Consider the following 22518-nt stretch of genomic DNA (forward strand, 5'->3'; position numbering starts at 1 on the left):
ATTTGTGTTCCCTGCTTCAGTGCTGTCTACAACCTGATAGCTGAAACAGTAATCCTTTTATCCTTTGATGTGTTCTCTTTTTCCAATGTCTTCCATAGCAAGCAAAGCACACATTTATCTTGCACACTGTCTTTCATGAAAGTAAGTCATAAGCAAGGTGTTTTGCAGTTAAGGAATGGATTAAAACTGCTTCTCCAGACAGCACTGAGTTTAAGTTACACAAATGCCTGGAAGCCTTTCCAAGTTGCTGCTGCTTGTATGTGCAGAACCAAAGTCCTGTCAGCATGCAGCCATCGTTATGTGCTGATACTGTGCGTTGCTCCAAGTATGTCACATCACCTGCGTTAAAACGGTTGCCATTAATGAAACTATAGATACAAATACTTTTCACTTGGGGCAAAAACCTTGCGGTTATGAGTTCTCGCCCCCTACGGTTGGCGCGGGCTCCCAGCGACGGGTCGCCTCTCTCCGCCCCCTGCTGGGGCCCGGCCTCTTCCGGGGCCGCTCGGCGTGGAGGTGTCCGCCCGTGCGTAACGGTGGCACGATGTAACGGCGTGCCGCGCCCTTCCCTCTTCCGTTTCCAGGCAACGAGGGCCAGGCGGAGGTTTCGCGGTGTCAGGGCCCGCACGCGGGAGGTTTTGGCGGACCCGGGAAGACGTTGGCCGCCGTGAGGCGGCTGTGCTGCTGCGTGCACCGGAGGAGGGTGCTCCGCCAGTGGCTGGGCGCTATGGGAAGCGAGTGGGAGATGAAACACTTCTGGCTGTACGTGGGGGCCCTGGGCTTTGACCCGGACGCTGGCAATGGCAGCTTGGGTCTCAGAACGTAAGTACGAGGGAGAAGCGGGGAAGAGGCGGCGGCGGACGGGGCCCCTCTGCAGGTCAAGACGAGGGGGTCTGGCTATGGCCGCCGAGGTCCGGTGCCTGTGGCGATGGTGACAGAGGAAGCGCCTGAACTGCTGTAGTGACTTGTGTTAGCTATGAAGAAGTGAAACCCAGAAATCATAGTAACTCCTGTTCTCCCGTTGATGCATCCCGCACAGTCGTATGGAGAAAGTGAACTGGCAGGCGCCGTACCTCTTGGTTTGAAAACGTCTTTGAGAGTAAAACGCTCTTCCCGAAATTATTTAAGCTTTGTTAAATAGGCTGGAGAACGTGTGTTTTTAACTATGCAGAAAATAAGGCAATCGATACATAACTTGCAACACTTTATAATATAATGCAGTATTTTGTAACCTTAAGCGGCCGGTAAAAATGCGGTGTTAATTCAGCATCCTAACTGCTTCTGATGTTTGTCTGTTAGGGAGATGTTTGATACATCGTACAGCCAGATGTTTCTCACTGTTGCCTATTTCATGTTTACTAAGCTGGATCAGAACCGTGCAGATGAAAGTTTAAAGTAAGTACTTGGCTTGTGAGGTTGCTGCTGTGCATATAATCAAGGGTATGGTTTATGCAGTTGCTGGAGGGTGGGGGTGGGGAAGTGGCTTCATGGGGAACGCTGTGGAAGAACATGGAGTCAGAAAATTGGTTTTGTTTTGATCACAACTCTGTAATGTATCAGAAACCATCCTGTAATAAGTAACTAAGGGTAATTTGCTGATCAGAGGGGTTTTTAACAAAAGGAATGATCTTGCTGTAACAGATTTGAGAATGTTTTGTCTGGTGAGAAAAGAGTTAACTGTTAACCATGAGGTTGCGAGATGTACCTCTTCAAGGCCAATGTTAAACCATAATCTCATGTTACTATGACAACGTTGTCTTTGTCTAGACTTTAGTGTAAAAATAGCTTAGTTTGTAATGTACAGATTCTTGCTACGGGACTGAGAGCATAACTGTTTGCTTAAACCGGCCTTGAAGATGAGAATAAAAGGGCTGTGTTACTTGTCGGAATTTGCGAGCCTGGATGGAGTTGCGACTCCCTGGCCTCCCAGCACACTGTTTTTGCTTTCCTGCCTTAATAAATACTTAGTGAATTTATTTCGGACTCTAGCTATTTCAACTATAACAATCCTTTACTTAAGTTGTTTCTGATAGGTTCTGTAACTTGGCAAGTTTGGTAAAAACTTTCCTAGCTGCAAAGTAGTCTACCTTTTCCATTCCTTTCCCAGACCAAAGAGCAAGTAACATTTCCCAGTTAAGGCTGCTGCCAGGATCTTCCATGTGGCAAGAAGTCTCCATTTTCTTGAACGCTTTTTCTTACATGGCTGAGCTATTGGAGCTTGCGCATTAAAGAAATAGCTGGAGAAAGATCAATGATACAAAAATTTCCTTCTTCCCTTCTCCTGAGTTAAAAAGAGTTGCAAACAAATCTGTCTCTGAAGTAGTCTGCATTTAGCTTATTATGGCAAGAAAACCTTGTAACTGGACAAACATCATTTAGCTATTCTTGACCAAGGTTAAATGCTGGCTCCTCCAGCAGGCATCGCTAAGAAATCTTTGTCTTAATATTGCTTATGTAGTGGTTGATTAGGTAACTGAGTATTTGAACATGTTTTGATACTGCTTTTTTTTTTTTTTTTCCCTTCTTTTTCCCATCCTTTTTAAATGCAGAAACTGTTGCTATTCATTATTCCATGCAGTGCCTCAATTTTGGAAGAATTACCGAAGACGGCTAAAAGAAATGGCAGTGAGTATTATGAAGAGTGGAAATTGGTGCTCTTCCAGTTTCTGTGACCGCATTCATTTTTGAGAGAATATGTAGTGCTTTTAAATAAGAGTTTTAAATCAGGTTGTTTTACTAAAGAATTCAGTTTTACCTTGTGTCTTATTTCACATGGTTTATCTTAAGACTTGTTTGAGGAAAAGATTGTGGCATGGTGGAATTTAGATGAATGACAGAGACTTAATCTTGGGTCTTAAAACTGCTGCGTCTTGCTTCAGGATAATGGTATTTGATTAAACAGAGGTGTGGAGGGTTCCTCGGCTCTGGGTGAGAATAATTTTCTTCAACTTGAGACATGTTTGCTTAGGTTGCCTGGGAAGGTGTTCATTATTGTGAAAGCGGTTTCAGACTAAAGTTTAAGGTGAACTTTCTATAGCAAAAGAGACAGACAAACACTGATTGCTTAAGGTATCACTGGTTATTACGTTATCTTCTTATGCTGCCTTTTCTTTTAATGGTAGTTCTAGAAATCAGGTCTTTGTGTACTGGAACGCTTATTTTTCCATAGCAATGGACAAGGTGAAAGCCAACAATGCAGTACCTTTGAGTAAGATAAAAGCAGAAGAAAGTACACAGATTAATGACTTCAGTAGAAAATATGAAAGAAAACTTGAATGTTTTTTCAAAAGTAGGGATTACCTGTGAGGAGTTAGGAGGACGGAGATTTCTAACGTTTACCCAACACTGATTTCAGTCTTTGTGTTGAAACTGTCTTTTGCATACAGAATTAGGGATGGTGGGGGAACATGGAAAAAGTTCTAGTCTCTTTTGCTGACTGGAGTTAAAATAGCAGCTGTGGTGGCAAAGTAGTTTAGCTTTGCGTCAGGCTTGATAGCGAATAAGCTGTGGTATTTTGGTACTCAGCTAAATGTTTGATGGCTGTTGTTTAGGCTTTATTTCTTAGATTAGTTTTATGTTTAAAACTGATGTAACTTTTCTAGGATGAAGATGAAAGCTGTGTTCTACAAATTCCACCTTCTGTATTTATTTCTCCTCTTGGTCCTAAGTTCATTCACATGTTTTATCAGTTGGCAAGACATGTAGTGATTAAGGAGCTGAAAAATGACTCTGTAGGTAAGCCGTAATGAAACAATAAAAATGCATAATTTGTTGCGTTTGACAGTGCATCCATCAAGTCTTTAATATATGCCAAGAGCACTAAGTGGTTCTGAGTTGACTGCTCAGTTCAAAATCTTTTACAGGGTTCTGTGTGCTTGCATAGAGCTACTACTGATAGAACGATACGGATTGGTTTGCTTTATATTGCATTATGGGTCTTGCTTCAAGATTCATCTGAGTAATGCTGTACACTGTTACCCATACAAGCAATGGTTTGGTCCAAAAGTACTGGACCACTATACTATATTCTTACAACTTGGGGAATTCTGAAGATCAGAACTGTCCATTCTAGTCATCTTGTATTGTTTTGGTAACATAAAGAATAGGTAAAGGGTGTGAGAGTGAGGGAATGAAAATGTATACAACAGAAAGAACTGGCAAAAAAGACAGTGGGCTTCTTGATTTGTGATTCTATCTAAACTAGGTAGGTTAGGAAGCTGTCTATTTGCTAAAAGCAAATGATGTAATTAATCCAAACATTAATTTCCATTTAGGGACTGATACACCTTTTGCTGTAAAGTTGAGCCCTGAGTATATGTGCATGGCAGATGTAAGACACAGAGTTGCATACAATAAACTTCTGACAGTTTTTCAAAGAGAAAATTTTTTTCTTCAGGAATATGAGGAGAAAGCACAGTAAGTAATGCATTTAAAGAAATGGAGTCTTTTCATAAAAGCTGACTTTTGGGTGTGTGTTTTTTAAAAGGGTTTGAGGAGGCTGCATCTGCTTTACATCATGAATTCTGTTGAGCTTCTCCCCATTTTTTCCTCCTTTACTTCCCTTAATTGACTGTTCTACTGTTTGTAGGGACTTTGTGAAGCATAGTAGTCTAAATAAATTAGTTCTTCACTTAGGAGATGCTGGATTTTGGAAGATGTGGTTACTTGGGCTTTAAAAATGATCAGGGAGCTCTGCATGTATAGTACTGATTTCTTAACATTTGAAGGGTCATATCTTAGAATATAACTGTCTCAAGATGAAACATTTAGTCTTTGCTTAACCACTGTGGGACACATTTTATTTACATAATTGTCCTGGGTTTGGCTGAGATAACTTAATATTCTTCTTGGTAACTGGTGTAGCTGATGCCGTACTATGTTTTGGATTTGCTGTGAGAATAACGTTGATAATATACTGATGTTTTTAGTTGTTGCTAAATGGTGTTTGTATACTAAGTCAAAGACTTCTGTTTCTCAGGCCTTGCTAGCAATAAGGCTGGAGGAACATAAGAAACTGGGAGGGGACACAGCCAGGACAGTTGACCTGAATTGGTCAAGGGGATATTCCATACCATAGAATATCATACTGAGTATATAAGCTGAGGGAAGAAGCAAAGGGGGAATGTTTGGAGTGATGTCATTTGTCTTTGCAAGTAACCATTATGTGTGATGGAGCTCTGCTCTCCTGGAGATGGCTGAACACCTACGTGTTGAGCTTTCCCTATTAAACTGTCTTTTATCTCAGCCAACAGATTTTCTCACTTTTACCTTTCTGATTCTCCTTGATCCCACTGCGGCGGGAGCGAGCGAGTGACTGCTTAGTTGCTAGCTGGGATTGAACCATGATGATAATCCTTAGTTACTTTACCAAAATTGTGCTATTTTCATTCTTGTTTGAGAAAAGGAATAACCAGAACTTCCTATGCAGACACAGGGTTATATATCAGTGGAATTTACAGAACTTGAGTGGGATTGTTTACAGGACTGGATGGTCTAACCCCAGTCAGCAGCTAAGAACCATGCAGCTGGTTGCTCACTTCCCCACTCGCCTGTTGGGGTAGGGAGGAGAATGGGGTAAAAAGGTAATGCTCATGGGTCAAGATAAGAACAATTTAATAATTGAAATAAAAATAAATATAATCATAGTACCACCACCACCACTTGTAATGAAAATGAAAGGAGGGGAGAGAGGAATAAAATGCAAAACTAGAAAAAACCCAAGTGATGCACAGTACAGTTGCTGACCTCCAACTGACCAATACCCAGTCAGTCCTCGAGCAGCAGTCGGCAGGTCCTGGCCAGATCTCCCCAGGACAATATCCACCCCTTATTCCATACCATTTATGTCAGGCTAGACTTTCCAACACTGTCACCTTCCCTGTGCTTTGATATAAGGATGGACCATCCCTCTAAAAGTCCATTGAATTCATTTGGTCCATGATACTGAGCTCGATCTGTCGTAACAGTTGAAATTTCAAGGCAGGAGAGATGGTGTGAGGTGTTGGGATTGTTGCATGTTTAAGCCAGTTCTGATGCTATCACCGCGGTGCTGGTCTGGTTTCATCAAAATTCATTCCTGGTTAATATGGTGGTTGGAAGGAAGTCAGCTTCAGATGTTCAAATCCGGAATGGCAGAGATGGACGCCTTAAGTATATAGAAGTGTCAATATACAGTGTTTTATAACGATTAACATCACACAGTTTGAATGTTTTCACCCAAAATCTAATTGCCTTGAAGCACACATTGAAGTTCCCCATCCTCTTACATTACCCACCAAGTACATCCAGGTCCTTGAGCAAAACCAATCCTGCGGATGGGTTTGCTTTTGCCTGAGGTAGGAGTAACCCAGACTGCTTTCCCCAGCATATTTTTAATGTGCACTACAGGAACTTTATCCCCATTTACAGTAGGTAAAAGCTTTGACTGGGCAGGACCAGCTTGGCTGGCAGTTCCTCTAGCATTGACTAACCAAGTGGCTTTTGCTAAATGTGTATACCAGTGTATGAAGGTCCCACCACCCGTTGCTCTCGGTGTAGTCTTTTAACAATCTGTTGTATCATTTGATTTTCCCAGAGGCTGCTGCATGATAGGGAATGTGATATACCCACTCAATGCCATGCCCTTTGGCCCAGGTGTCTGTGAGGTTGTTTTGGGAATGAGTCCTGTTGTCTGACTCGATTCTTTCTGCGGTGTCATGGCACCATAACACTCGCTTTTCAAGGCCCAGAACAGTGTTTCAGGCAGTGTCATGGGGCAACGGATAGTATCCAGCCATCTGGTGGTTGCTTCCATCATTTTAAGCACATGGTGCTTGCCTTGGCGCATTTGTGGGAGTGTGATACAGTCAGTCTGCCAGGCCTCCCCATATTTCAGCTGTTGCCCCTCATACCAGAGAGACTGTAACTGCTTGGCTTGCTTAATTGCAGTGCAGGTTTCACATTCATAGGTAACTGCGGTGAATGAAGAGATGGGACATAGCTTGATGCAAGCAAGATGTTGATTTATTCTACACAATCACAAGTTTATATATGTCTTCAGAAGCTGCGTGCTTTAAACAGATTGGTTCTTTAAGCTAAGCATTACATACTAGGCAATCCCTGATTGGTTAACTACAAACAAAGGACACTTTAAGTAAGTTTTTACAGTCATCAATTAACAGCAACATGTTACTTCTCCTTGGTGCCATCCGGTACCCCATTCCCCTATCATCTCTCAGCATGACTCATTGCAGGAGTGGTCTGGAAACTAGGACCGCGCCTGGCAATCAGTTAGCTGAGGGGAATGTGCTCGAGCTTGTCTAGACAACAATTAACATGATGAGACATGTTTACAGAGCACAGGGGAGTGGGAGATGATGGCGCCAAGGAAAGGCAACACCTTGCGGTTAATTGCTGGTAGTTAACCACCAATCAGGGATTGCCTAGTATGCAAGGCTTAGCTTCAAGAACCAATCTGTTTAAAACGCGCAGCTTCTGAAAGTGTATAAAAACGCGTGCTTCTGTACAATAAATTGACATTTGCTTGCATCAAGCTGCGTCCCGTCTCTTCATTCGCTGCAAATTGGTGACCCCGACGTGATGCGTTTAAGGATCTAACGTGAAGGGCTCTCGAATCGCCTATCTGAGCAACATGCAGCGAATCCCACAGAACTTTGAATGATCTGCTGAAAGGAAGCAGGAGCCGGACTGAAATCCCTCCGGAGTTGAGAGGTGAGCTGTGGGAAATCCGTAATGGGGAATCAGGCTTTGTCCCCAGAAAGAGACGTATATGGACTCATAAAGGGTCTTCTAGTCAGATCAGGGAGTCCGTGCCTCAGTCTCCTCAAATGGTGACCCCTATGGTGGTGTTCCGAAGCCTTGGAAGAATAAGGACGGAAAAAAGACAGCTCGTGGAAGAGGGCTGCGTTCCGGAGGAGACGGCTTGGCTGAACGATCATCTTGCTGTCTGGACCAGGCGGACTACCTAAACCCCGAGGATAACACCTGTATTCATCGAGACAGGTGAGCAGCCAAGAAACTTTAGAGACTTTGAAAGAATGAAAGTGTGTACAGACAGCAGCCAATTGTATGATGCTGCCGCAGAGGGGAGCTCCGTGTCGGGAATGCATTTAACATCTTGGTGGCAAATTCTGACTACTCTTTGCCAAGTGTGGACTAATTCTACTATCGGTGCTAAACCAGAGGAAGCTGTAAATTCCACCGACAGCGCGACTCTTCTCAAGACACCGTCAGTGATGGCGATTCCGTCCACACCTCCTCTGCCCCCAAAGCTTCTGTCACTGATTGCAGCGACCCTCACAACACAGGACCAAGCACGGGAACAGGACAACTCGGACAATGATTCCATTGACACTGATAAACCTTTTGATCCAGGTCCTATAGATCCAGAAAAGGAGCTAGACCTTTCCCCCATCGCCTTGTCTCTCCTGATGCATTGACTGTATTTTTGGGGAGGGTGAAAGGGAGTCTGAGGGATTGGTGGCAGGAATGCAAGTGGGAAACACTTCAGTGATGGGTTTTGGGAGTCGCTAGGGCATGTTCAGTATTTTGTCAGACAAATCAACCTGCAGAGTGGCAGCCTGTGCAATACGAGGCTGTTAAAGAATTAAGCAAAGCAGTGCGGGAAGGGAGGATTCATAATACATTTGCTATGTCCCTTCTTGAAGTGATGGCAGAGCCTTACACACTCACACTGCATGATTGGAAGTTATGGCTTTGTATGGTACTAACTGATACAGTATATGATGTGGTTATTTGATTTTTGTGAGCTATGTGTAGTGGCCTTGACTGAAAACCTTAATCGGGGAATTGCTGTTAACTATGAGCAGTTGGCTGGAGCAATTAACTGTGCCGATTCTGTGACTCAGGCAGGGTATGCCAGGGACAACTGTTTGCAAATGAATGAGATGGCTATTAAAGCAGTCAGGATGCGGGAGTCTTGCCACAGTCTTGCAGGGTCCTAGAGAGTCACTAACTTTAATACTAACTTGATTGATTGGCTTCAGAATATTTTGCAACAAGTCGAACATCAGGAAGCTCAAGGGTTGCTTTTAAGACAACTAGCTGTGATAATGCCAATGAAAATTGTAAACGGGCAACTTTCACAATCGCAACCCCAACATGTGTCAAATGATTGTAATGCAGAACTCACAGCAGACTGTAATTCTCAGGCTGAGTTCTGGAATGCAGCATAACAGATTTTTGCTTCTCTAATCTCTTCTGTAAGAATAGTACACGCTCTTAACTTGCTTAGTAAATTAGGCTGCTAGCTTGCTAAACAAAGTAATACTACAAATACTATTTTTTTTTTCTGGCTTATTAACAGATGTTGATTCTGTCCATCATATGTTGCTACAGAACCGAGTTGCTATTGATTTTTATTATTAGCACAGGGACACAAGTGTGAAGGCTTTGATAGGATGTGTTACGTGAATCTGAGTGACCACTGTGAATTAATTTACAAAAGTATACAAAACTTAAAAGCCTTAAAACAAAGATCTGCAACAGAGCCAGGGGCGGGATGCCTTTGGTCTCTTCTCACGGCTGGGAAACTTTGGGCCATGACTCAAAAGTATTACAGGATTTATTATAATTATCTTTAACCACCTTAGTGATGTTTGCCTTATGTCTCCCATACCTTTTTTTTTTTTTTTTCCTGTATTCAGTGTTTAGTTGATTGTAACATAAATCAGGTCATGGTCACCCAGCTACACACAACCTTTGCCTTGTCGCAATTAACAAGCAAAAAAGAGGAGGATAGAGAATGTCTGAAGAGAGATATAGGAGAGGAAGCTGGAGAATATTTGACCTAACAAGAGATGAGAGAACAGCTGGGTATTGTGAAGGAGACTAGGAAAGATAAACATGGTTATCTAGTGTTTAATAGGTGTCTGCATGCTTGTAGAGATATATAGCTATGTAACTACATGAACGATTTCTGCCCTGAGCCTGGTGGAGCATACAGCTGCGGTTTGTGTCCTGGCTCAGAGATGTAAATAGGGGCTTCTCTGTTATGGTAAAAGTGTTTCTCTTTGCATAAAAAAGAGAGGGAATGACCCCAGAGGTATGTTCAGAGAAGGCATGCGATGTTTCGAACTTTTTGACTGAACCAGTTCTTGTTTGGTGTGCCCTTCCACCTATGTATAATGTTAATCCAAAAGAAGCTGATATTGTTTACACTTTGAATGTCGATAATTGTCTTTCTGTAGATGCTAATGTAGTAGGAGGCTATGATGGGAACGTGTCGCAGCGGTTCTTCTCTTATCCAGAGTAACAGCAGGGAAAGCATTAAAGAGTTAAATCACCTTGTTTGGTAGGCAGTTAAGAATGTGAGTCAAAATTGCCACGGCTTTTGTTGTTGGTTCAGGGACATAGCTGTGAGGATTTTGATGGTATGTGCTGCGTGGATTTTAGGCGCCCCATTGCAGCAACATGTTATCAAAATCTGAGAAAATTTCAGCCTTTTTTTGGCATCCATTCACTCAATTGGCAGTATTGTTTGTTTGCTATTGCCTTGGTTGCTGTCATGTTTGCAAGGGCCCTGCAGAACATGGCAAACCTGGTACTAGCTGTTCAAAAACAAAAAGGGGAAATTGTAAAATTGTACGGAACAAAGACAGTGGGTTATTTTGACATTGATAATATGTCTTAGTTGGTTTTTTATTTGTTCTATTACTTGTGCCTTGTTTTTGCTCAATTTCAGGGGTTCTTTTGTGCAACAGGAAGGGGGAGATGCAGGAGCGGGCTGGAAACTAGGACCACGCCTGGCAATCAGTTAGCTGAGGGGAATGTGCTCGAGCTTGTCTAGACAACAATTAACATGATGAGACATGTTTACAGAGCACAGGGGAGTGGGAGACAGATGGCGCCAAGGAAAGGTAACACCTTGCGGTTAATTGCTGGTAGTTAACCACCAATCAGGGATTGCCTAGTATGCAAGGCTTAGCTTCAAGAACCAATTAGTTTAAAATGTGCAGCTTCTGAAAGTGTATAAAACTCGTGCTTCTGAACAATAAATTGACATTTGCTTGCATCAAGCTGCGTCCCGTCTCTTCATTCGCTGCAACTCATCCTGTTGATTGTTATCTATTCACATTCCTTGTCCTCCCAGGGTTTGTGGCCTACAAGCTCAAGCACATTACTTTCAGCTAACTGTTTGTTACTTATGGTCCTGATTTCCAGGCCCCCTCCTGCAGGTAACCTTTGTGGTCCTGTCCATGGGTCAAGTCCACCCCTTGATCCCAAGCCCATCTATATGTCAGATCTTTTCCTTGATGGCTCCAAGTATCATGGGCCCACTGAGCTGTAAATAATTCACCTTTATGTTGCCAATCCAGATCTACCTAAGCTACTTCAGTCTTAGCAGCCTGGTCTACCTACTGGTTGTTTTGATGCTCTTCAGTGGCCTGACTCTTGGGCGTGTGAGCATCTATTTGGTGTACCTTCACAACCAGGCTCTCCACCCCGGCAGCGGTATCTTGCCACAATGCAGCAGCCCAGATGGGTTTACCTTTGTGCTGCCAGTTGCTCTGCCTACATTACTGCAACCACCCTCACAGGGCATCTGCCACCATCCATGACTCAGTCTAACAGGTGAAGCGATTTGAAGAATCAGTCAGCAATATTCAGGCGAGCGGAGGTTATCTTTATTCGGCAGCGCTGGGTGCATGGGGGATCACTACCAAATTCATGCACCCCGAGGGAACCGTTCAGCCCCCTCTTTATACAAGTCACTCATGTCTATTCGTTAACTTTCCAGGAACTCATTAACATATCTCACACCTGGACAATTAGCACATTCCATTCAAGGACCTAGTATATCTTCAAGTTAACAACATTAATATATCTTGTGCCTGGACAATGTCCTTGAGGAGTTGTCTCTATGCAGACTCTATTCCTTAGCGGTCATGTTTAAAGTCTCCATCTTCGCCACATTGCATGTACAACAGGAATCTAAGACCAAATGTCCCTTCTAAAGATAACCAACCCAAGGACTTAGCAGTCTGTGCATCCATCATGTTGCAATAAGGGTGCTTGGACATCTCCCGACTTTAACTAAACATAGGTGCGTCATCCTTTAGATAAGTGGTACAGCATTCGCTATTCAGAAGTATTGGCCACCTTTCTTGTTCAGCAATGTCTAACCTCTACAAACTGATTCAATTCACCTTCTCCTTCAGCAGTTTGTTGTAGAGGGCTCCATAGCAGCTCCCTTCCTCTGATGTTTTCCTACAACATGGCAGGACTCATCAGTAAACTAGGCATACTGCTTCTCATTTTCTGGCAATTTGTTATATGATGGGACCTCTTTAGCACATCACCTCTTCCTCTGGTGATATTCTGAAATCTTTGCTTTCTGGCCAGTCCATGATCACTTCCAAGATTCCTGAATGACAGGGATTTTCTGTTTGAGCTTGTGTGATCAGTATGACCCGCTTGACGTAACATCAGTTGTGTGATGTGTAGAGCAGACTCTCCCTTTGAACGTCCAGGCCAGCACAGTCTCCTGTTTAATTTGTTCAAAGGCTTGTTGTTGCTCAGGGCCCGGTTAAAATCATTCTTCTTCCGGGTCACATGATAAAGAGTGCTTATTATTGTACTGTAATTTGGAATGTGCGTTCTGCAAAAACCCACCACGCCTAAGAAAGCTTGTGTTTCTTATTAGTTGGTGGAGACATTGCTTTTATTTTGTTGATCACATCCATTGGGATGTCATGATGTCCATCTTGCCATTTTATTCCCCAAAACTGGATCTCCTGTGCGGGTACCTTGACCTTACTTTGTTTTATGGCAGAGCCAACTTTTAGAAGGATTTGGACTATTTTCTTCCCTTTCTCAAAAACTTCTTCAGCTCTATTACCCGATATGATGATGTCTTCAGTATATTGCAGGTGTTAGGGAGCTTCACGCTGTTTCAGTGCAGCTTGGATCCGTTCATGGCAGATGGCGGGGCTGTGTTTCCACTCCTGGGGTAGTCAGTTCCAGGTGTATTAAGATGCCCCTCCAGCTGAAAGTGAACTGTGGCCTGTACTCTGTAGCCAAAGGGACTGAGAAAAAAGCATTTTTGTTATCAGTCAGTGGTGGCATACAACTTGGCTGCCTTTGACTTCAGTTCGTATTGAAGTTATAGCATGTCTGGCAGAGCAGTACTCGGTGTCGTGACTTCATTCAGGCCACAATAGCCTACTGTTAGCGTCCACTTTCCATTAGACTTCTGCATTGGCCATATGGGGCTATTAAAGGGTGAGCCGGGTCCTGCTGATGCCTCCTTGGCTCTCCAGTCGGTGAATCAGCTTATGAATGGGGATCAAGGAGTCTTGGTTGGTGCAATATTGCACAATTGTGGTAGTGATTGGCACTGTTGTTCTTTGACTTTCAGCAACCCCACAACAGAAGGGTCCTCCAAGAGACCAGGCAAGGTAGACAGCTGCTTAGTTTCCTCCATCTCCAAGGCAGCTATACATAAAGCCCACTGGTACCCTTCTGGGTCCTTGAAATACCCTCTACTGAGATAGTCTCTGCCAAGGATGCACAGAGCCTCTGGGCCAGTCACAGTGGAGTACTTTTGCCCTCACTCCCAGCTGGGCTTGTTTCAGCCTCTAATACAATTAGCTGTTGGGATCCCCTGTCATTCCAGAAACAGTAATGGATTCTGCCTCTTCATAGCTTGATGGCATTAGGGTACACTGTGCACTGGTATCTACTAGAGCCTTATGCTCCTGTGGGCCTGATGTGCTATGCCATCAGAGCCACATCCGGTAAACCTGGTTGTTCCGTCCACCTGGCTGGAGGCAGGGCCCCTCTAGTCTTGGTCACAGGATTCTCCACTTACTTGTAAAAGTGGATTAGAATTCCTTTCCCTATGATCAGGAGTAAGATCAGTTCTTCCACTCTGTGGGAAACTGCCCACTGGAGACTGGAGCAGCAACCTTCCTGCAAGAACCCTTATTTGTGATTTTTCCTTGCAATTCATGTACCCATGCCTTCGGGGTTGAGGTGAGTTTTCCATTCCACTTCCTCATGTCCTGTCCGTGGTCCCACAGGGAAAACCACAGCGTACTCTGTGGTGTGTACTTCCTATGTTCTCCCTTTCAAGCAGAAGGGCACTTACTATTAGTAGCTGAGGTGTGGATCTGTACAGGTGGGGAGTAGGATTGATCCTTTTTGAGTTGCTAGACCAGTTCCTGGATAGCTGAGACAAGGGAGGTCGAGATGTTCCCTTCATATTCCCAGAGCTGGTGAGCCGCTTCATTTGTTGTCAGTGGTGCTTCATCTTTCCAGCTTATTACTGCCAATGAGTTGGCATATGGTGATGGTGTGCTCCATACAAATTTCCGCCCATGGGTTGTGTGCATGGGACTTCGTTGGGGTCTGTGGGTAACTGCGCATTGTCCTGGTCATAATAAATTATCTCTTTCATGGCTGACTCCCTCAGGTACTGGATACCTCGCTATTGCAGTCCACTTGCCTGGGCAACATGTAATGTCCTCCTTGAAGAGATACCTTCACACTTGACACTCCAGAGGCTGAGGACTTGTGTCCCTCTTCCAATTGCCTTGTCAATGCCCCCTTCTCTAGAAAGTGACCTCAGCTACTTGGCTTCCCTACCCTCTAATTCCAAACTATTAGACCCATTATCCCCGCATTGAAGCAGCCAGGTGATAACTTGCTCACCTGGATCATGGCTAAAATCTTTCTGTATATCCTGCAACTCATTCAGGGATAGAGATCAAATGGTTACCTCTTGTTCTGCCTCTTCCTCCTGTTCCTGTGATGGCCCTGCTTTGTCCTCCTTTACTAAACAAGCTGACTTTTCTGTCCATTTCTTCTTGTGTATAGGGGCAACTGATAGCAGCATGGGTTGGTTCTCTGGTTCAGCTGCAGTGTCTGCCGTGGGGGTTCGAGTAGCTGCAGTGCCTGTCACTTTACCGTCAGATCCAGAGACTTTCTGTTGCCTTTGAGGGTGCTGAATAGCATTCAACAGGACTTGGTAGGCATGGGCTAGGTCCCAGCATGTTGCAGTATTTTGTGCCTCTCTGGAACTGCCAGGGTGACAACATACTTCCAAATATTTTGTTAGTTTTCCCCGATTCTGCACTTGTTCAGGGGTGAAGTTCTGAAACACTGGAGATGCCCACTGTCCTAGGTACTTGCCCATAATGTCCCACACGCCTTTCCACTCATAACTATCCAACTTGACAACAGATCTCTGTGTGGTATTCTTAATAGTTGTTTAACCTAAGACCAGGAACACATTCAGCATTCCTAGCAATAGGGTCATGCTGGTTTCAGCATCCCAAGAATATTAAAAATTTTCAGTGTTCTCAAAGCTACTGTAATTAACGTGGCGGGAAGGGCAAGATGTGGAAGGGTGTCTCTCTCCTCCACGGGAGACAAGGCAAAAGGTGTAATTACTAATAATAGTTCCCACTGGATGAGTCCCAAAGTACAGAGGGGATGGTAACTGAGTACACAGACCAAATTTCATAACCAGCAAGTCCTGTTGTATCAGAACCCCGCGCTATATAGTACAACACAATGATAATTTTTTTCCAGGCTCCAAGGACAATAAACAGCACAACAGGGACCACATTCTGCAAGTAAAGTACATAACACAACCCTGAGATCATGGGCAGCAACTTCTAGAGCAAAGAAATCAACACTGTGGTGAGTGATTATTCAACAAATATAGATACTTACGAGAAATTTGTTTTAACACACTAGTCAAATGTGTCGTTATCTCAACCCTTCGTGCCCCATGTTGAGCACCAACCACAAAGTTGTTTAACACCAGCTGGCAACTAAGAACCATGCAGCTGCTCACTCACTTCCCCACTCCTCTGTTGGGATCGGGAGGAGTATTGGAGAAAAAGGTAAAACTCGTGGGTTAAGAACAATTTAATAATAAAATGAAATACAATAGTAAGAATTATAACAACATTTGCAATGAAAAGTAGAGAAGGCGAGAGAGGAACAAAATCCAAAAGGACAAAGCCAAGTGATGCACAACACTTTTGCTGGCCATTACACATTAGCTGCTGACTAATGCCCAGCCAGTCCCTCAGCAGTGCTTGTCTGGCCCTGACCAACTCCCCCCAGTTTATATACTCAGCATGACCTTTTAGGGTATGGAATATGCCCTTGGCTAGTTCAGGTCAGCTGTCCTGGCAGTGTCCCCTCTCCATTTCTTGTACCCATCCAGCCCTCTCACTGGCAGAGCCTGAGAAACTGAGAAGTCTTTGTCTTGGTATAAACATGACTTAGCAACAGCTAAAAACATCAGTGTGTTATCAACATTGTTCTCACCACACCAAATCCAAACCACAGATACTAAGAAGAAGATTAACTAGCCCAGCTGAAACCAGGACAGGAGGGCTTCAGTTTACCCTGGTATTGAGGATGGCTTTGTAATGCAATCAGTGGGTGTGCTGAGTAGGAGTGGTGCTCTTTTGAATTTGCTGCTTACAGGTAAGAGAAACTTTTCCAGAGATGTAGTTGCCAACAGGAGCCTTATGGTCACTGCAATCAAGGCTGTAGTATTTAAGATCCTAAGGAGCATGAGAAAGTCAAGTGGAAGAATAATGGCACTGGACTTAAAAGAACAAATTTCCACTTGTCCTGGAAACTGCTAGGAGGTACCTTGTGGAAAGCAGAAGGGCTGAATATACCCTAGCAGAAGTGCTAGGGTATATTCAGAAATCCTTGCTGAAGCTCAAGTGTGGTCCATTGCCTTAAGTGGAAAAAGAAACCAACCTGGTTAAAACAGTTAGCTAGTGATAAAGCTCGGAAACCAAAGCAGCAGCATATTTAATATGGAGGAGGAGGTTGACTCCCAGACATAAACAGAGAAATATTTTTCAGGGGTGCAGTGGTGTAGTTATGAAGGTCAAAGTTTAGCTAAAGCTCCAAGAGCCTGAAAAAAGTCTTCCATAGGTATGTTATTAGGAAGTGGAAGTTCATAGAGGATTTAGGGCTGCTTCTGACCGAAATGGTAAGTTAAGTTACAAGTGTCACAGGCTGAAATACCCAATCCTTCTTTCCCTCAGTCTTCACAGATGAGGTCAGTAGCCCGGTCTCTGTGCCAAGAAGCAACAGTGAAAGAAGCAACAAACCACTGATAGAGGGTAAAGCAGAGGTTCATGTGTCCAAACTTCACATACAGAAACCTTTGCTACCTAAGGGGATGCATCCAAGGATGCAGAGATACTTAACTTACCTGGCATCATTTCAGAACTGCTCTGTCATCTTTGGAAAGATAGAAACCTAGCTAAAGGGGTGAGCTGAAAGGTTTGTAATGCCTTGAAGTCTTAACTGGTGGCAGATCATAAGTGGGTTTCCTCTGGGGTTGATACTGGGTCTATACTATTCCATGTCTTCATAAGGAATATAGATGATGGAATTGAACGCAAACCCACCAAGCTTCCAAATGATGCCAAACTGTGAGGAAAGGTAGGTATACTAGAATGGGGAGCCATTACACAGAGAGACCTTGCTGGGCTTGAAGACTTGCCCAACAGGAATTGTGTGAGGTTTAACAAAGATTAGCGTAAAGTCTTGCACCTGGGATGGAATAATCCCAACAGCAGCCCAGGCTTGCGGGAGATTGGCTGGGGTCACGGGTCAGCAATGTGCCCTGGTAGACAAGAAGATCAACAGTTTCCTAAGCTGTATGAAAATGAGCACAGCCAGCAGATCAAGAGGTGTATTTCACTCTACCTGACAATTCTAAGGCCACACCTGGAATGCTGTATTCAGTTTTGGTTCTCCCAGTTGAGAAGAGAGATTGAAAGATAGCAGAGGTTCTGGAAGAGGACCACAATGATCACAGAGTTGGAGAACTTGACACATATGGGTAAAAGCTGTAGAAACTGGGGGTTTTTAGCCTGAGGAAGACAGAGCTCAGGGGATTTAATCACAATGTTCCAGTATCTAAAAAGTGGTTGTAGAGAAGATGGAGGTACTGTCTTCGTAAAGATGTATGGTGACAGGACAAGAGGCAACAGGCCCAAGGTGCTTAAGGGAAAACTCCATCTGGATTAAAAACAAAAAATCTCTTGTGAGAACAATTGAACACTGGAATAGGTTGCCCAGAAAAGTGGTGGAATCTCCCTTGCTGCAGACATTCAAGACTTGGCTTGAGAGGACCACGAGTAACTTAACTGAAGGCTTTGCTTTCAGTGGAAGGCTCAACAATATAATTTCCAGAGGTTGAAGTATCCTAAGCATCTGTGATTTCTAATTCTGAATCTCCTCTCACCCTGCTTCAGAACTGTTACTGCTCTTGCTTACCTCGTGAGTGGTTCCCTTTAAAAAACAGTTCTGTGTATTTTTTTCATTCTCAACAAGGCATCAGAACTCTGAAGATCCTTTAGAATTCAGCATGATTCAGGCACCCAGTGTTTCTGAAAATCAGCCCACTGTGGTTTTACATGCTTAAAAATTTAATAAGAGCACTGTGGCTTTGGCAGAAGACCTTTGGTGGTCCAGCTGCTTGTACCTCAGTAGTCTGTTCTCTGATTTTTTGAAACTGAGGGATTTGGGTACTGTACAATTGCTGAATATATTTGGAGGTTTGTATTGATAATGTACGTTTCTAGTACACTGTTGTTCTTGGGTCTAATAAAAGCTCTTCCTATGCAATAGAGTAAGTGACAGCTTGATTGCTTAATTTGCAAGTATCTTCACAGCTTTCCTGTCTGTCTTTCTGCACAAAGTCATGGTGAATGAAGTCAAGGAAAATAAGTTTTAGGTTGGTTTTGAGTTTTTCCTGGGTTTTTTTTCCCCCCCATTTTTTTTCTCTGTGTGTGTGGTGTGTGTGTGTGGTTTTTTTGTTTGCTTTGGTTTGTTTGGTTTGGTTTTTTTTCCCATTGTTCCAAACCTACCTCAGTACACAGATTTTGAAAGAATGAGCGTGATTGTTTAGTGATTTTAAGGAATTCTGAGAATAGCAGAGTAGAAACTTGGATTTTGTAAAAATCTATGGTATCTGTTAACATTTTTCCTAGAATTTTAATTAAAGAAATAAACCGGATAGAGTCTGAATATGCAGCCCTGAAGATGCAGTCTTGCAAGTAAGTGTTTTTCCTTGTAACTAAGTTAGCATATATAAGATTGATTTCTTATTCAGTTTTATGAAATATGAACTATAGTTTTGTTGTAGACCACTTGAACTTCTGTTTTACGTGTGCTTATAGGACAGAACAACATGACCAAAACAAAACTGATAGAACTGAGAAAATAAAGAAGGTGAGCATTTTTCTTCTCCTGTGGCAACATACTGTATTTCTTCTTACATTTCTGCAACATTTATTCTTAGATTGTTATTTCCACTTGTCTACGTCTGATTATGCTAGACCCTTCATCTGCTTTTGTGCAGTTTTGATACTAATGATAAGTATTATGGTAAACATTTTAATGTAACGTTTTTTTCCTCCTTGCCTATTAAGGTCCGCAGTATGTGGACACTTGTAATAGAAATGCTTGCATCTCTGAAAAAAGAAAAGGAAGAAGTGGATTCTATACTTGATGTACTTGAAGATTGTGCTGGTCAGTGCGTTTTAGATGGAGCTAATGTTGTTTTTAGTGTTCCTGGGCTGTTGTGTGACAGAGTCAAGAGTGATGGATACCAAGTAAGTAATTTTTGTCCTTCTTGTTAAACTGTATTTTTTTTTTTTTTAGTCCCCAGGGGTGTAATTAGATACCTTTAAGAAAAGAAAACTTCACAGATGATAAGAGATGATTGCTTAAGGATGGATAAAATACGTGATGTGTATGTAAAAGTTTGTTATGATTATGGTGCCATTTGGCATTGGTTATGTTTCAGCCATTAACCTCTTAAGTTCAATAACTGCATCATTAGGTTTGTCTCAGTATTTGATTTTTTGTTTTTTAGACATTAAAGCTAGGTTGATTAGTTTAACTATTGCTTTAACTAATGGGCTTTTATTTCCAGTGTGTAGTACATGGTGCTGTTTAGGCTGGCCACATCTTTTGGAACACTGGTTAAACAGAATACCTCATTGGTTGAAGTTTTCTTAGTTCATATTGCTTTACAGGCTCCTTTCAAACAGCTGATTCTAGAAAACAAACCTGAGGCTTAAATGTACAGTGCATTTTTTTAAAAATGAAGCAATCAGGGACTGAATCAAAATTACAAAGTGGAACTTGGTATCCCTGCTCTGACTACAGAAGACTTAACTTTCTGATGTTGATGCTGTTCGCTCATTCTTTTTTTTTCTTGCTTGCTGTATGTTGCGACGGAGGGAAGACACAGTCACTCAATATGAGTGATCAGCAGACTTCGTTTATTGTACCTTACAGTCACCTTTTATGCCTTCTTATAATTAGCTCATACATATTACAAAAGTTAAGCTCATTATTGGTTAGTTGCCTAAATACCAAGCCCGCCCCTTGTTTCTCTTCTGTAGTTTTCTGTTCCCACCTGCAACATTCTTTTCCCACCAAAATCTTCCTGTTATTGTGTAACAAGGACAGCCAAAGACAGTGTATTTTGCTTTACTTCAGATAGGCTGAGAGCGATGTGCATTTTTGTTCAGCCAGCTGGACTATGTCTATGTGACCCTTTTCAGCTAGCCAGTTATCCACAGCTGTACTTCAAGCATTGCACAGGAAATATATATGAAGCTGAAAACCTGAATTTCTTAACAGTCATTAAGTTATTAAATGAAGCCCTGAGGGCACTGAGAGATGGAACATTGTCAGTGTGAATTAAATCAGCTGCTTCAGGTCACTGAGAACAGTATTATGCTCTGCAATGAAGTACTACAGAATTTGGAAGCGAACAGGTAATTGTCTGGAAATTTTCGGTGGTTCCCTGTTCTTTAGTCTAATGATCATGTCTTTCTACCTTTGAGTCTTTTCTGAAATAATATAATTTATACTGAGAACATGTTGGTTCAATATTTTTCCTTTCACTCGGGGAAATACAGTTGTCTTGATTGTCTGTGTAACGTTTAACTGAGATTCTTCTCTATGTAACTTCAGCTTTTTGTCCTTGTTTCATTAATATTTTTGGCTTTGTTCCTGGGGACTTTGTTTGCTAGGTGATCTGCCTTTATGGGTTTTTTTTCTTGTTATGTTAGTCAGTTCTGGGATTTTGAAACTTTTAGCTGAAACTGGCTTAGGGGAACTTTAAGTGTGTATCTGATTGTGTATATGTATTTTAGTATAGTTCCACTGTAAGAAACATGAAGACTACCTAGCAGCTGCTTTTTAGGTTGTGAATTTCAGTTAGTTCTTAGTGCAGGCACAAACTGATGCATAGCAAAGATTTCACAGGATAAGTGGAACACGTAATACTTTCCATCTTCATGCAGCATTGTTTTCTCCACTAACAGATGTGTTATTTCATTTTCCGTGCTTATATGTTATAGGGTGAAAACAGAGCAACAGGATCCTGTGTCAACAGGAGGATCTATTTCTAGAAAACAGGAGGACTGGGAAGTGATGTGGAAAAACTTTCTTGGCCAGTGTCCTTTTAATTTAATCTTAGATCAGAGTCCTGTAAGTAGCATTCAATTTATCTGATTTCAGGGAAGAGAAAGGATGAAAGTGAGAGAGGATGTACATCTAAGCTGGTGTGTTCCGTTGCAACACTTAAGCTTTATATGATTATACTACACTTGGTGCTAAGGACACAGAAGACCCAAAGACAGACACATCCCTGTATTTTCATGTTTGCTTCTAGCTTTAGACGGTGTCATGCTCAGTATTAGTGCTGTTCTTTGCAGGCTTGCCTGTCTGAACACACCATGCCTAAGTGGCCCATTGCATGGACCAGTCCTAGTTCCAACTCCATGACCACTCCAGAAATTTATGCATTACATTCAGTTTGTCATTAGTTTTCTTATGAAAAGTTTGAACATCTTCATTTTAATACCTTACTGCTATTTTTCATAAACAAGAGTGGAATATGATGACAGGAAAAAGCCCACACCACAAAAGTAATCATACATCTTACATCAAACATCTCTTAGATCTGTTAGCCGTGCACAATGGAACTATTCTTCTAAGTATTTCTACCAGGACTAGACCATTTAGCTAGAAATCAGATAGCTTCTAGTTCCTGGAAGAGCAAAATTCCTAAGGAGTTATTCTAGCTGAACAACTGACCAGTTTATGAAGGCAACTACTTGGCACAGTTTTCTGCCAAGTTGTTCTTGATGAGCTAGGAAGAGCCTTCCAGCTTGTTGTATAGTGCATCAAATGGTTATTGAAAGACAACAAAGCCTGAAGCCTGTTGTAGCAGCAGCTACTAGCAATCCCTTCTGGAAGTTTAAACCCTGTATTGATCTACACTAGGATCATTAAAGCATGGGGCCAAAACTTACCCTTGACTTCAACAGTCTTGCCTTTGACAGTGGATACAATGGCCAGAGAAAAGTTGATCTCAAAAGTGGGAGGAAGGGCAGAAAGAGCTGATAACAAAGACGTTTCACATGTTCTTGCAGGACAATTACAGGTTATGGTTTGGCACCTACTCTGGTAACGCTGGCGATG

General features: G+C 42.6%; 1 protein-coding gene across 1 annotated transcript; it reads left to right on the top strand.

Moving 5' to 3' along the window:
* Positions 1-512: 512 nt before the first annotated feature.
* LOC119140840 (HAUS augmin-like complex subunit 6) lies at positions 513-22060 on the top strand. The gene is made up of 6 exons (XM_037372476.1): positions 513-822; positions 1300-1395; positions 2550-2625; positions 3603-3735; positions 4275-4920; positions 22051-22060. Exons 1-5 carry the CDS (start codon positions 728-730, stop codon positions 4418-4420), a joined length of 546 nt encoding a protein of 181 aa, XP_037228373.1. The 5' UTR covers positions 513-727; the 3' UTR covers positions 4421-4920; positions 22051-22060.
* Positions 22061-22518: the final 458 nt, after the last annotated feature.

Source organism: Falco rusticolus, chromosome W (genome assembly GCF_015220075.1).
Source record: "Falco rusticolus isolate bFalRus1 chromosome W, bFalRus1.pri, whole genome shotgun sequence".
NCBI lineage: Eukaryota > Metazoa > Chordata > Aves > Falconiformes > Falconidae > Falco > Falco rusticolus.

Bases quoted from the DNA above. Each gene is read 5' to 3' on its own strand.
- LOC119140840 (XM_037372476.1), top strand. From the start codon at position 728: ATGGGAAGCGAGTGGGAGATGAAACACTTCTGGCTGTACGTGGGGGCC. The intron at 2,626-3,602 runs GTGAGTATTATG...TAACTTTTCTAG, and splicing joins GACGGCTAAAAGAAATGGCA to GATGAAGATGAAAGCTGTGT. The intron at 3,736-4,274 runs GTAAGCCGTAAT...ATTTCCATTTAG, and splicing joins GCTGAAAAATGACTCTGTAG to GGACTGATACACCTTTTGCT.